Source organism: Dinoponera quadriceps, unplaced genomic scaffold, assembly GCF_001313825.1.
Source record: "Dinoponera quadriceps isolate SergipeBrazil2010 unplaced genomic scaffold, ASM131382v1 scaffold3061, whole genome shotgun sequence".
In the NCBI taxonomy this organism is placed as follows: Eukaryota; Metazoa; Arthropoda; class Insecta; order Hymenoptera; family Formicidae; genus Dinoponera; species Dinoponera quadriceps.
The window spans coordinates 403173-418523 of NW_014557306.1; the positions used below are offsets into that span (position 1 = coordinate 403173).

At 39.6% G+C, this 15351-nt stretch overlaps 1 protein-coding gene across 4 annotated transcripts; it reads left to right on the forward strand.

Annotated features, from left to right (window-relative positions):
- Nucleotides 1-6430: 6430 nt before the first annotated feature.
- On the forward strand, nt 6431-12586 carry LOC106749042 (nucleobindin-2). Of its 4 annotated transcripts, none has more exons than XM_014628091.1 (11): nt 6431-6660; nt 8797-8929; nt 9020-9127; nt 9399-9620; nt 9716-9812; nt 9968-10044; nt 10121-10223; nt 10317-10497; nt 10607-10763; nt 11250-11297; nt 11413-12586. In XM_014628091.1, the coding sequence occupies exons 2-11, from the start codon at nt 8801-8803 to the stop codon at nt 11938-11940; spliced, it is 1650 nt and encodes a 549-aa protein (XP_014483577.1). In that variant the 5' UTR covers nt 6431-6660; nt 8797-8800; the 3' UTR covers nt 11941-12586. The 4 variants fall into 4 exon arrangements, with proteins under 4 accessions (XP_014483577.1, XP_014483575.1, XP_014483578.1 ...); XM_014628089.1 differs by having other exon boundaries at nt 6433-6660; nt 9716-9821; nt 11413-11940; XM_014628092.1 differs by lacking the exon at nt 11250-11297 and having other exon boundaries at nt 6434-6660; nt 9716-9821.
- Nucleotides 12587-15351: the final 2765 nt, after the last annotated feature.

Below are 15351 nucleotides of genomic sequence, written 5' to 3' on the forward strand. Positions count from 1 at the left end.
TATGTCGTTCTGTTGCGTTCTGTTTGCAAAATTATATCTTTGCCAGAGATATCGATTGCTATTTCGGACCAAGTAAATAATCATCATGATTATTATTATTTTTATTATTATTATTATTATTATTATAAACTAAAAACTTGCGCGAGACATATGAAACTTATACAAAGTGTGCTGGAATTCTCTCGTTTATTTTTATCTAAGGATAATGTTTAGAAAGATTTGGAGTTTGTTGGCTTGCAGATCTTATCATTGACACGTCCTCGATAAGGAAAAGAAAAAAAGAGCTGGAGAGGACCCTTTTGCACATATCATTATCTACTTCAGCTTCGATTTCTATTAACGAAGAATTCGGCGTTTTTAAACGGTTCTCGCGTATCGCTTATTAGTCTGTATCTGAATTACCCGATGATAAGGCGGCTTAGAATGAACGGTAACTGGCACAATTCTGCTCGGTGACACACCACGAGAACTCGAGTTCTATCGGCACGTCCGTTCTTCTGGGAACCAAACGAGGGAGAGCCATCCGGGTTCCGCGAAAAAAGTACAAGCCCGGTACAAGACAACCGCGAGATATGGCGGAAGCGGCTAAATGCTTAAACGCTCGAAAGCCAGGCTTAAATGCCGCTGATTGCAGTAGGAGGGAAATGAGAGGTTGCACGATGGACTCCGTAATTCCGTATGTCCATTCTTGAAGGCGGCAGTCAGCGACGGCACTCTGGTACTCTAGTATCGGAGACTCGTCGCACACTCGTCGCGCAGAGGAAGATCCTCTCGCCGTGAAATGCTGCCGATGCCTGCGTATATTTAGCGCCAAAAATGGCCACATGATCTGTTATCGATCTCACGTCATCCGCATGATTATAGGAAGATTAGAGGGGGATTATATTAAAGATCAAGTTAACAACCAAAATTGAATGTTTGCGTTTGACGCCAAACGGCGAACGTTTGGCGACGAGAGAGTGTTATCAAAAGCACTCTCCGAAACATCGATGCACTGCACATTTAATTCTCAAAAATGTGGCCGTGCGCGTTTCTCCACTCGGAACAATAAAATACAAAACCGAAGGTGATTTTCAATTAACGTCATCGGTTAAAAAGTTTTACCTCAGACATCTTTCGCTGGTAAAAAACTCTTCAATGAACGTAGCGCCGAGGGTGACTCTCGACAGGTGTCCGCGCATGAGAGTTTAGTTTTTAAAGGAGATCCTCGAGTGAGGCTTTCGAGCCTAATTTGCATTTAAACTTTGTAGTCGCTGTGGATGCGCAACACGGAACAACGGAACGAAATGATTTGTATGTCACTTCTATATTTTGAAGAGGATGATGGAAACAGTATTTAGAAAGTTAATATTTGAGAGACAATATATTAGGCACAAATTATTATTACGCGAATTTAACATTTTAACTTTTTATCGAGATTGCTGTTCAGGGAAAATGTGAAGACAGAGAGAAATCGGAAAAGGAAAAGCTCTGCGGAGAGCTATGAGAAAGGTAGAAGAATTATCCCTATAGAAAATAATTACTATAGTGTTATCTCGAGGATACTTCGTAGAAGATAAGCGCGAGGAATTCTCTCATGAGAAAACGAGGAAAGATACTTAAGCCCCTGACGAATGGAATGAAAATTATCTGTGGGGTTGAACAGGCTGCGGAAAGCACAGTGCGGAGAACACCTCATCTGACTATGGTCGCTCCGTGGAGAAAGTCAAAAGCAAAGTAAAAGTAAAATTGACGAGGCGGGACACGATTTGGAGCGAGTGGGTAAGCAAGCGAGCGGACAAAGATACCGTACAAGAGAATAGATACCTCATGTTCGTAGCATTCGAAAGTTATCGGCTCCGCCGATCGGTCATTAGTGTAGTTAGCGATGTCGATACGTCGATCGTAATATGGATATGTTAATGATAACGCACGGTGGTTACACGTTATTCCTGTTTAACGTGTACAAATCTCTAGCAGTATTGAAGATGCATGAAAATACCGGTGGAAGATTTGCGAAATGCCTCCGTGAAATTCAACGTATCTCCGACGAGAACGAGCACGCTCGTGACGCGTCTCAAACTAACCCTGGACGATACAGCGAGCGTGGGCCAATATGAAAATCCAAATAAGGAGGAGAGGAAAATAATTAAGAGGCCATAATTTACGCAATATGGTTAATGTCACGTTGCCCTCACATTTACAGAGTCGTGTGGTGCCGACAATCAAAGGAAGATCACGAGTCTTGAGCCACGAAGGGTCCCCCGAGGAGAAACCCGCCGGAGGAAATTTCTACAACGAATTCCGCCGGCGGCCCCGTAATTACTCGCCGCGTTTGCGCGCGCCTTCATTCATTCACCCGGGGAGAGATATACGCGGCTTTGATAGCTTATAGCGCGCGCGCGCATCGCGCGTGTATGTGTGTACCCACCCTCCTTCCCGATCTCATATTCCCCGATGAATTCCGCGAACGAAACGAGTAACGGTAAAAAAACGTGAGGACCCTCCTCGCGGCGGGTCCTCGACAGGACACGGCGTTCCCGCGCGGTAGGTGGTCTGTTGGCGGAGGGATGGACCGTGTGGGCCACATCGGCTCGATTCCTCTCTGGAGCGCGTACCCGAAAGACGAAGCGGAGGAGAAGGGAGGAATATCAGAGAGGGCTACAGGGGATGAGAGCGGTTGAAGAACAGAAAGATAAAGAGAGAGAGAGAGTGAGGGGGGGGGGGGNGCTTTGTACGACGAGTACTCGCCGCGCCGGCTGGCATCTCTCGTGTATTTCCGGTGACTGTGCAGTTTTCGCGGGAGCTGCAGCTAAAAGAGAGCGCCACGACCGCGGGAAAAGACAAAAGAAGCGAAATTGGGTGCCCCGGTGGCTAGGTGAGCGAGCGAGCGAGGGGTCGAGGGACCGAGGGAGCGGGAGGCTAGAGATAGAGGGCCGCGTCAGGTATACGAAGGTCGTTAGCTCGAAGAAAAATTAGCCGTTTGTCGGAGCCCTGCCCCGCGGAGATGGGTCAATCAGATACGAAAACACTTGTCCAGACCCGGCCATTGTAGCCGGTAAAGTAACAGGAGACCACAAAAGATTGTAGACACAGGTATACCGTCCTAATGACCGGCCGGAATTCAAACCTCAGCCGGGAATCCTTGGCAGGGTGGCTTCCATGTCCGCGCGCCGACCAGTTCGTGTCATCTCAGCCTCGGAACGTAGAAAGACGCGTGTGATCTCCTCGACGTTCTTTCCGTAGTTGGGCCACCGATGGGGGGTCGATACACTCGCAGTTGATCTAATCAGGATAAAGAAAGACGTAGCGGTACTATGTAGCTGTATCATCTATCGAGCGTTTTGTCATCGAGGAAACGCGAATTCGCGACGAGATCCCCGGTTTACGAGATCTCATATTTTTCCACTAAGCAAAGCGATATGTCGGTAGATTGACAGCAGATTTCAGTCAGAGTGCCGCGGCAAATACATCCATCTTCGTCCGTGTTAAGTTCGTGTCGATAGAGTCTGCTGGCTTAACGTGAACACGGTGGATCGATGACAGAAACCATGCATAGGAAAAAGTAATATTTACTTGATGCAAGTAAAATTTATTTAATCTAAGTAAACATTTGCTAAAGAGCTAAAATTGCTAAGTAAAAATTTGCTAAAGAGAATTTATTTAATCTAAGCAAAAATCTGCTAAATCGTTTACTTAAATCTAGCAGTTTTTCGTGCGGTGGAGATCTTTACGGAGATCTTTACGGTGGAAATCTCTACGGAGAGATTTAGGATCTGCGGTGCGTTCCATTTAAATACATTTAAATGGTCACAGAACAATAGATCCTGTTTCTGCTGTCAATCTGTGCTGTCATCCTGTTATATTTCTGTTAACACTCTGACAACCGACAAAAATTTATACACGGAAAGAATTATTTTTAAATTAATGATAGATATTCTTATATACAAGCGAAAATATTGTAATCTTCTTAGAAGATTTTGTCTTGATTTGATTAAATTTATATTGATGCAAGTATTACTTGCACTCAATTCAAGACATTTTTTATTTCATAAAAATTTTTTTTCATTTTATATAAACATTTCGTAAGAATCTTCTAAGAATATTATAATATTCTTGTCTATACATAAGAATATCATTGATTTAAGACCATTTTTTTTTCTAAGTAGCAGACACTGCGAAAAATCTGTTTCTGCCTATCTGCGTTTGCAGATAATTGAAGAAGAGGAACGATACGGGTATCATTATTGAAGTGAGATTTGAAATGCGATTTTTGTGTTTTGGAATTCCCGGACACTCCCTCACTAATTTGTGGAAATATTACAAGTCGTAGCCTTCGAGAGATTCTTCACTTAGACATATATCGAAGATCCCACGTTGGATTCGAAAATTTGTATGGTATCCCGGCTGATACCATCGGCACGATCGGTATCCCGGTTATTAACGCGTTAATTAAGAGACTCCTACCTCAAGATAATCTCTTTCGCCGCAATAATTCAATAATTTATGACTCTAAATGCGATAAAGCGCTTCAAAGCGCGAGCACCATTGGCGCCGGCTAGCGGACGGTTTAAATCCCAATCGGAAGTCAAGGGTAACGTCGCGATTTTCGCGGCAGATTCCGGCGGTGTTCTGGGAGTTCTGAAGTTTCGGCTTGGTGCAAAGTGAAGAATCGTGTCCAGGTTTCGATCGGTCAGGGGCGTGGTCGTAAACTTTAGTGCCTACCCGTGTATATACTCAAAGGCCACTTTGCTCTGTCGGCGTGTTCGTTCGCCATCGATGCCGTCGATGGGGCTTTCTCTCCTCTTTCTTCTGCTCTTCTCCCCCTATGCGTCTCGCTTTCTCCTTCTCACCTTCTCTCTTCTCTCCGTCTCTCTTCTTCGCGCGCCTGTTTTCTTTCCGGTTTCCAGAGCGAGAAACACACCGGGAACCTACTTGTCGCCTAAATCAAGATAGAACAGCCGGCCATAAAACGTAAATGGGGTTATTGGCCCGAGCCTTTAAGCCGGTAATAGATTTTCACTTTACCGCGGCCGCGTTTGAACGCGTCGCGTTCGCCTTTTTGCCCTTCGATCGTGATTTAGCCGGCTTGATCGCGAATTTTACGGTCGGACTTTACGACGTCGCATTAATCGCTCCTTGATTGTTCCCTTTGCGATCGATGAGAAAGAGAAATATATATATATATATATATCAGGGAGATAGAGAGGGGGTGGACGAGGGATACTGTTTGTTTTGCTCATGATTAATTGGGGAAATTTTCCGCGCTGGATCTCGTTTCGTGGAAGAAACAGGCCGATGTTATTTACGGACGGTTATCTTTTCGCGATCGAAATCAGAGAGTTGAGGCTGATAAGTTTGCGCTAACTTTAGATTAGATCTCGGCGCGGTAGGTGGATAGCCATCATTGACTGTTAGTCCGTTTATTTGCACGGGTTGCACGTCCGCGAATACATCTGGCACTCGGCCAATGTAACTATCCAGCCGTGAATCGAAATAACCATAATTATCTATGTTACGCGCCGAACGATAAGCTTACACGTTGCATGGTTAAACATTGTTTGAAGTGTACGCTTAAATTACTCGCTCGATCGCCCAGAGATACCGACTTAAAGCCTCTTCGCGGCAAAATCACGCTGCCCATTTATACATGCGCTCCACTCGACGCTCGACTCGAGTCGTTTCGAGAACAGAGCAGAGCTCGTCTCTATTTATTATTGAAACTATAAAATCTCGCTGAAGTACTCGAGCGAGCTGGATTTGCATACTAGCTGAACGAGCTACGGTTTACTCGCCTCATTACGAAAGGATTTGCCTCTGCGATCTGATAAGGAGAAAGAAAGAGAGGAGGTCTTTCTAAATCATCATCAGTCGTTTTCCATATTTAAATATTTTACATTTATAATTATTTAACTTATAGAGCGAGCGAGGATCTCTCATTCATATTACATTTCTTTGCTGAGACACGTTCAAATTCGCCACTGAACAGAACTTCATTCGGTACCAGAGCTGCCAGATTGTAAGATTTCTGGATCGTGATTCACATAGCGAGCGGCTTATATAACGCAACACGAATATAAAACCTGCGACACACGATGTTGGTTTTATGCTGGATCGCTTGTGTGCTAGAAATACTGCGTTCTGATTGGTGCATTGGTGCAGAAATCACGTAAATTATTATTCGGAAACCCCACGATCTGACAGCTCGGTTCGGCACGTGCTAGAAAAGTCAGTGGCGCTGTGTAGCACTTCGTACGCCGCGCGACTAATCGCGTCTCACCGAGAATTGTCATTTCGACGGATGGAGCACTTGGCGCCATCTAACGTGCGTACAACGCGTGTCGTCGTTCGCACGCGCCGCCGGCATTCATTCGCACGCTTCCTTTAAATCGCACACGTGCCCATTCAGGACGAGAGAGAGCACAGAGTGAACGTGGCCGTCCCTCTTTGGAGGGCGCTACGCGGCATACGCTCTTTTCACTCCGCTTCTCCACCCCGCCTGCTCATCTGCGGATACCATTTGGCTGCGTTTGCGCTTAGATCGCTTTGGTCATCTGTCCCGTCGTCGTCCGACGTCCGCGTCAACGGCAGATCGTTCTTATCGGCCTGATGCGCAGCCGGTTGTTCGACCACGACATCGTTTTTTAAGGATTGTATCGCGACGTCCCGACGTACTTCGTCGTAAGTTCCTCGACTTTTGAATTTATCTCTCGTCCTGATCCGCGACTTCTTTCTCGGGACCAAGTGCATCTTTTTTGAGAGAACGTGTCGCGAAAATGACGGGCAGTATCGCGACTCGAGCCACGAAGATGGGAAAGTGAAAGGTTAGACATGGTGTCATCAATAGTCTCGGTGTGAGAATACGGAAATGCGTTCGACTTGAAGGTGTTGAGTTTTAGAAACGTCGAAGCATACCCGGGCAGCCGAGTGTGCGAATCTGCCACGTGAGAACTCGTTGTCTTCGGGAAATCCCAGCCTGCTCCGGATTCTCATTTACTCGTCGGCTAATTCGCTGAACTATTCTCACGGGAAACTTTCACTTTCTCACTTTTCCACTCTGCTCGTCACGCGACCTTGATCGCATTTCTTTCTTCTTATTACACGTCTTCGCACGTCGCGTCTTATTGTCAATTTTTCGTTAAATGTTATATGAGATCATGGCGTTGCTCTCTTTCGGAAATGTACATATAAAAAATGCGTGCGTCACAATCTCGTCTCGTCTGTCTCGAGTAAACGGGATAAAAAAATGATGGTTGTCTGATACTCATTCAATAATATACTGCTTTGATGTCTCATACGCATGAATGTCGTCGAACGTAACGTGTATCTCAATATATTATATAAGAATAATGCAAGTACTATGTATGTGCAGATACAAATGCCATATGTATTTTTGTTCCATTGTCACTTTGCATCTGCAAGATCATCCTTATTTACATACTGTGTCACGAAAAATATGTCACATATTGCATTGAAACAGGTGTTTCTATTGTAGGAAATTAACAAAGGTCTAGAGATAACTTAACAGATGATAATTCCTCCATGCACTAATTGCTACTTAAGTAGTACAAGATAAGATCAGCCAGATCAGTCGGAGAAGATCAGTCAGAGAAGACGTGACTCAAGAAGACCTGACCCAATAAACGAAATATTAACAGTATACTCAGTTTGGTAACAGATCCATAGTCATCAGTATTTGTTTGTATTGAGTTCATATTCTGTCGACAGAGTCTGCTAACATAAACAGTCGATTAGCTAATGGAAATTAAGTAAGATCTGTTCTATTTAAATGCTTTTAAATTATCAAAATGATAAATTTCGCTCGGTTTCTTCCATCTATATTCTATTAGGAGGTTCTAAAATATTTTTGTTAATAAGCTATCAACAAAAATTTATATCAACTACATAAAATCTATTTCTACAGATTATTTGGAATAATATACTTAGAATGATATCAAAGAGAGGGAGAGAGAGAGAGAGAGAGAGAGAGATAGTTTTGTTTTTTACTGAGTATCTTTCACAATATTAACATTATGAGAAACTCGATAATTAAAAATATAAAAATATTTTTTTTTAACATGACATTATCAGTGCATTACATTGAAAATCACTGTATCGAGGAAGTCATAGTATATATTTCTCTTCACTCTTATCTTTAAAATGCATTCTATATTTATCATGTTTCTGCTGTTATGCTTAATGATCGATTTGTTTATTATACTGCTTTGACTGTTTTCACAATTATACCCGGACAAAATGCACGTGTCGTATTTCTGGAGGTTTACTTATAACCGGATGTAACGTTAACATCTATTTGCAGCGTTTCACGATTCTTCACTGTCGAACGTAATTAACTGCGACCTTGCCGGTGTGTATCGTATTGCGTATACATTATATGACGTCATTTATACGCGCATGTGATTACCCGAATTCCGTCAGATTATTTGAAGAATGAATAGATAACGTCGAAATTTCTGGTATTTCCTGCAAACGCATCGATAATACCACATAAGCAAAGAGACGTCTTTATCTTAACGATTGCGATTATTTTATTTGTGGTTATTGTAGCATCAGACGAAATATTTTTCATCGAGCAAAATATTTTATATATAATAGCGGACAGGACAAAGACGAGATATATTTTATTCGAAGTAAATAACATTATTACATATAAGTACACACATACACACACACACACACACACACACGGAACGTGTATGAATTGTTTGTATCCGCTTTATATCGAAAATTTTTTTCCATGTGTTTCTTATTATTTTTCTCATTATTCATGATTTTTCCTTCTTTTTTATGTTGCAGAAAGATGCAGCATTTTCTATCGTTATTCTTGGTAATTTTAATTATACAAACGTCGGTCGCGCCACCTGTTTCTCAAAACAAGAATGAAGATCATAAAGACAAGGAAAACGAGGTCGATGACTCAGAGGATGTGGTAAAATATTTTTAGAAATATTTCTTACGCGAGTATGTACCAGTTAACACAATTCACGGTGTTATTACAAAAGCTCGTCTTTATTTGTAGGCGATTATTATGGAATATCACAGGTACCTGAAAGAGGTAATTCAAACTCTGGAGAGTGACATGGAATTCCGTGAGAAATTGGAGAAGGCCGATGAAGCTGACATACGCGTAAGTGTAGTTTTAAAAATGGTATTTATTTATAAACATCCTGAGATAATCCAAATGTGCTCAGGAAGTCCTAGGATTTGCCAAGCCGTTCTGGATATGTTCGGAATGGTCCTGGAGCGTCTGTCTCTCTTGTGTACTATCTGAGACATAAAATAGTCTTTTGTAGAACATTTTTCTTCGTAGCGACAATTTTTGAATATTGAATTTTTGAAATTATCTATTCTGAATTTGAGTGCAACCTGCAATTTTCAGTAGATATTTTCGTACGCAGACAGGCAAGATAGCGCATGAGCTGCAGTTTGTGGATCACAAAGTCAGGACGAAACTAGACGAATTGAAACGAGAGGAACTAGAGAGGTTGAGGCATCTCGCCACCAAGGAGCATAATTTGATGAATGGTCTGGATTTGAATCACTTGAAGATAGCGGAACACTTGGATCACTCCAACAAGCATACGTTCGAGATAGACGATCTGAAGAAATTGATTGCGAAGGTATGACATTCGGATGTTCAGAAGTACTTAAAAAAATCCTTTACAGGAGACTCCGTTTAATAAAGATATTTTAAATTTCTATTAAAATATTGCAGACCACGCAAGACCTAGCGGAGGCTGATAAACGAAGACGCGAGGAGTTTAAGGAGTATGAAATGCAAAAAAAGTTCGACGAAGAGCAAAAGATGAAGGGTAATACGGGTAACAAAACATGATACTTCTAGGCTTGCCTAATAATGGTGGTGATGAGAGTGGTATTATTGTTTGTGGGTACAGTGATTGATTAAAGTTTGTTTACGTTAATCGTAATTGTCGCCTTTTAAATTAACGAATTTCATTCTTGGAAGGCATGAAGGAGGAGGAGAGGAAGAAATTCGAGGAGGACTTGGAAGCGATGAAGAAGAAGCACAGGGAGCATCAACCTGTATGTTGAGAGACAGTTTACAAATTTGATAATTTTCTTTACTTCATCTTCTAACAAGTATAATGTGTGTTTATAGCTTCATCATCCCGGTAGTAAGCAACAACTGGAGGAGGTATGGGAGAAACAAGATCACATGGAGAATCAAGAGTTCAATCCCAAGACATTCTTTTACCTTCACGGTGCTTGAAAAGATTCTTATTATTACTGTCATCATTATATCACATTATTATTGTAAAAGCTAATTTTCTACGTGCATACAATTTAAATTTCAGATCTGGACGGCAATGGTTTTTGGGATCAAGACGAGGTGAAGGCTCTATTCTTGAAGGAATTGGATAAGATTTACAACGAAGGCGCCCCTGAGGACGATATTTACGAGAGACGCGAAGAAATGGAAAGAATGAGGGAGCATGTTTTCAACGAGGCCGATCTCAATCACGATGGTCTTATAAGGTATATACATTTCAACGAACAATCGGAATACCCATTTAATATTCTTTACGTTCATGGTTTCTAAAATGATCCACAAGGAAGAAACGTATTACGTAACACTTTATCGCAGTTACCAAGAGTTCTTGGAGCAAACGAAGAAACCTGATTTCCAACGGGACGAAGGATGGCAGGGACTGGACGAGCAGCAGATTTATTCTCAGCAAGAATACGAGGCTTACGAGAGGCGCAGGCAAGAGGAGCTGCAGAAGATGATCTCTAAGGGAATGGTGAGTATTTGATTGTGTATTGCGAGAGTAAACTTGATGAGTAGATAAGCCGTAAATGTAGTTATGTGCCGCAATAAATATTTACAACGTTAAATCCCTGCATATTTATATATCGAGTGATATTTTTCATTTTGTACATTACATACACTATATAGACTCTGAATATGTTCTTGTACGATTTTGTTTTACGCTTTCGTATACATTCATTCGACAGCATGCTCGAAATGAACTTAGAGAATGTTCCATTTCTTTCTTTTTCCATTTGAACAAATCGATTGTATTTCTCTTTTGTGTGTGTGTGTGTGTGTATATATTCAATATATACGCGGTTATGTAATCAGCACGACACGCATACTTTATAAACGCTCGTGAACAACGAAGCTACATAGTTACGTTATCTTTATCGCTATTGGTCGTTTAAGACGTGCCGCCCGTAGTGATTAGGATAATTAACATAGCTTGTGCACTTTCTGTTGTTGTTGTTAGTTACCACCATCCCCTGACAATGCACATCTACCCGTCCAGCACGAGCAGGTGAGTAAAGGCAAAAATTTCCAAAGCTGCGAAACGCATCTTGCGAATTCGAGATTTCTATCGAACCCGTGATATTGCCTCTTCTTGGTCCGCTAATTCGATCGTTGTTTTGCAGTTCCCACCGCAGTACCAGCAGCAATATCCAGGACATGTAGCGGGGCAACAACCGATAGGTCACGTACCGCCGCCGCCGCAATACCAGGGTCAGATTCCACCGTATCAGGCTCAGATTCCGCAACAGCAGCAGCAACATTATCAGGGCCAAGTGGTGCAGCAACAACCACAGTATCAAGCGCACCCTTCGCAGTATCAAGAGCAAGTGCCACATCAGCAGCAATTCCAAGCTCAACAGGCACAGCAACAATACCACCAAGGCCAGCCACAGCAAGTCCAACAACAATTCCAGGGCCAGCCTCATCAGGCACAACAAATGCAACAACAAGCGCAACAACAACAACCGCAGCAGCAGCAACAGACGCAGAATGAAGTGCCACCAAATATTCATGGTAACGCCCCGTCGAATAATCCAGGAGTTGTGTCAGGCGGACAACAACCGAGTCCGCCGATCGCATCGAATCCCGCTCAGCAACAGCAGCAGCAACAACCAAATCCGAATAGTATACCGAATGTACAGAAAGTGTAGAAACACACTACCTGATAAATGGTAAAAATATCTTTTAGCTGTTTCTTTGTGAAGTGTGATCCGATCCTAATCTAATGTAAAAGTGTCGGGCGGATAAATTTGATAGATTGATTTAAAGAGGCTATGTGCAATTTTTCTCAGAAATTTTCAGATTAAATTTCGATTTTTTTTCCTTATTTAATTCAAAATTTATACTTCATTTTACATTTTGAAAATATTTGGTCCTATTTTCAAAGTGTACATATTTCGTTCTGGATTTATATCTGAGATCTTCGAGTAAAATCTAAATGTAATATAGCATTTATATTATGATCTTAAACAATATATGCATTATTTTCAGTATAACATACGTGAATTATATATTAAAAATATACGGAATGTGAATTGTATATTAAAAACACATTGAAATATGTCATCTGATTGTTCTTAGGATCAGCCATCGAATTAGTTTCACAAATTCGTTTCTAACGTCAGTAGTAGGGATGGAAATTAGTGTTTGACTTTTTTAAGTTAAATGATCGATTATGCTATAAATGTTTTTAGATTTGATTAAATTTTATGATAGTTTTTTAATTCGACGTTATCAAGTGGCAGTACCACAGTGCAATACAAACAGTACATAAAATAAAATAACAGAATGATAATAGATCGAATATGACTGTCCACGATGAATGTGACGACTGCTATCATTAAAGTTTATTACAATAAATTTTATTGGGCATACTGGCTCGNACTGGCTCGTGTGTATACATATCTTATTAGAATTACTTAAAAGTCTATTTTGTTTTTCATAATTGTATGTATAATTTATTGTTAGATCAAAACAAATTCTTAAAATTTAGAATCTTGAAAATAAAAAATTCAAATTTCTTGATAATTGAAAAATATTAAATAGAAATAAAAAAATTAAATAAGCTGGAACATTCGCAACAATAAAGATAATAAAATAACTCGAGCAGGGGACTATCACTTTTCAATGTGAAAACTCAATTGAATGATGAGGATGAAAATTAGAGTATCACTGTTTTTTTATTTAATTCAATATATCTTTGTGAGCAATATTGTGACCATCATATATTTGGAAACTAGAGATTTTAAAATGTTTTTGAATCCTCTCGTTATCGCATTTTCAATGTTATGCTTATTCTTCATTAGTATGATTGTTCTTGCTTTAAGCATCATCAGATTGATGTAATAAAAGTATTTTATTATTACGCTTTCCTTTCCTCTTGAGTTTCTTTGATAATAATTCTGCAGCAAGCCTTTTATATGCAGCAAACCAACTATTCTTGTTTTCGGAATTCGTCGGGTTTATGCGTATTTAATATGTGAAAATGCGATATAATTTATAAATATAATTCTAATTTTTCACTCTTAATTTTCTTGTATTAAAACGTATGTAACTAATATATTGCTCTATTCATCTTTATGCCAACACCTTGTACATGTAATTTAACAGCTGTCAGATCACCTACTGCGCATGATCGTCATTTAATAAGTTCATTTCGTCATAATTTTTGTATGTTCCGAAATATGAAAAACAAAAACTGTTATAACCGTTCTGTGACCGAGTGTACGGCATTCGTTAATAAATACATAAAAAGTTTAAAGTTTGCTCTTCAAAACACCTGTATCACATTTTCGAATTAAATAATGTTTCGCTCCGAAAATTCAACTGAAAGACTAAGTTTGAAATTGACTGGTCGTCATGTTTCGTTTAACTCGAAAAATCTAAATGAAAATTAAAGAAAGTATTAATATAGGCTAATGTGCCTAAAAACTAGAGAGTTCAAGCTTTAAGGTGCTTTTTGAACGATCTCGATAGCATCATTATTACGAAAGTTACAGCCTATTGAATTCCGCCTATGTTTTATTATAGTGGAAAGTACAGCTGATCCAGCCCTTGAGTCATACTACTTGAGAAATAGAAGTACTTCTGACTCTATCGTTTAGTCATATCACGACCTGAGTTTCTCGTTAAGTATAGTAACGACTCGTAGCGGAGAGTCTAGAACTAAATTTCAGAAATAATGGGTCCAATAATTACGTAGACCAATAATTACGTAGACCCATTATTTCTGAAATTTAGTTCTAGACTCTCCGCTACGAGCCGTTACTATACTTAACGAGAAATTCAGGTCGTGATATGACTAAACGATAGAGTCAGAAGTACTTCTATTTCTCAAGTAGTATGACTCAAGGGCTGATCAGCCGTACTTTCCGCTGTAATAAAACGTAAGCGGAATTCAACAAATTGTAACTTTCGTAATAATGATGCTATCGAGATCGTTCAAAAAGCACTTTAAAGCTTGAACTCTCTAGTTTTTAGGCACATTAGCTATATTAATACTGTCTTTAATTTTCATTAAGGTTTTTTGAATTAAACGAAAAATGGCGACCGCACAATTTCAAAATTTCACAACTTCATTTATCATTTTCGTCTTTCAATTGAGTTTTCAGAGCGAAAAATTATTTGATTCAAAAATGTGATACAGATGTTTTAAAAAGAAAACAAAACTTTTTACATATGTCAACGTAACGTATTTGTCAACGTAACGTATTTGTCAACGAATGTCGTACACTTGTTTTGTGATTGAATGTACTCGTAAATGCTTTTCTATTTTCAAAGTGATCCGCCTAATTGCGAATCGAAAGATGCTATTTCCAAATTATTCGATTTAATGACAAGTCGCATGCATGATATGCATATCAAGTTAAATTATTTATAACTAAATGAAATTGATAAACTGAAAAGTCAGATCCAAAACAGCACACAATATCCCATGGATATTGTATACCCAAGATGTTTCGTAGACGTCCTGTGGACATCTTTAGAACATTGTGATGTCTTCAGGATATTCTTGGGATATCCTCAGGATGTCTTTAGGAGATTTGTGCTATCTGGGTTCATAATAATGAAAAATGGGCAAATTTTAAAAAGCCACAACTCTAGCAAAAATCATAATTATGTGGTTAAAAAAGCATTTTATAGTTTGAAGTCTCTAATATTCAGTTATATTAGGATTATAAAGTTGTGCTGTCGTTTTTCATTAAGATATATCAATTTAAATGAGAAACGGCGATTGTCCAATTTTTACTCTTATATTATAATTGAATTTTTACATAGACAACTTATTTTTTGAAAAACGTAAAAAGTGAATTTTAAAAAGAAAACTTTTAACTTCCTGCTCATTTTATGACTCATGTGTGGTATATTAATTCATTTAACAATTCATTTAAAAGGATTTATTTTGTTTTAACGTTGAATAACTCAACGAAGAAAAGCCACAATTTACATGTATGCAAATTGTGTATAAAGTATAAAGTTAACTCTTTCAAGCTGTATAAACGATTTTTCCTTTTTTATGCAATATGATCTAGCGTTGGGTCAGATTATTTTTTATATTTTTA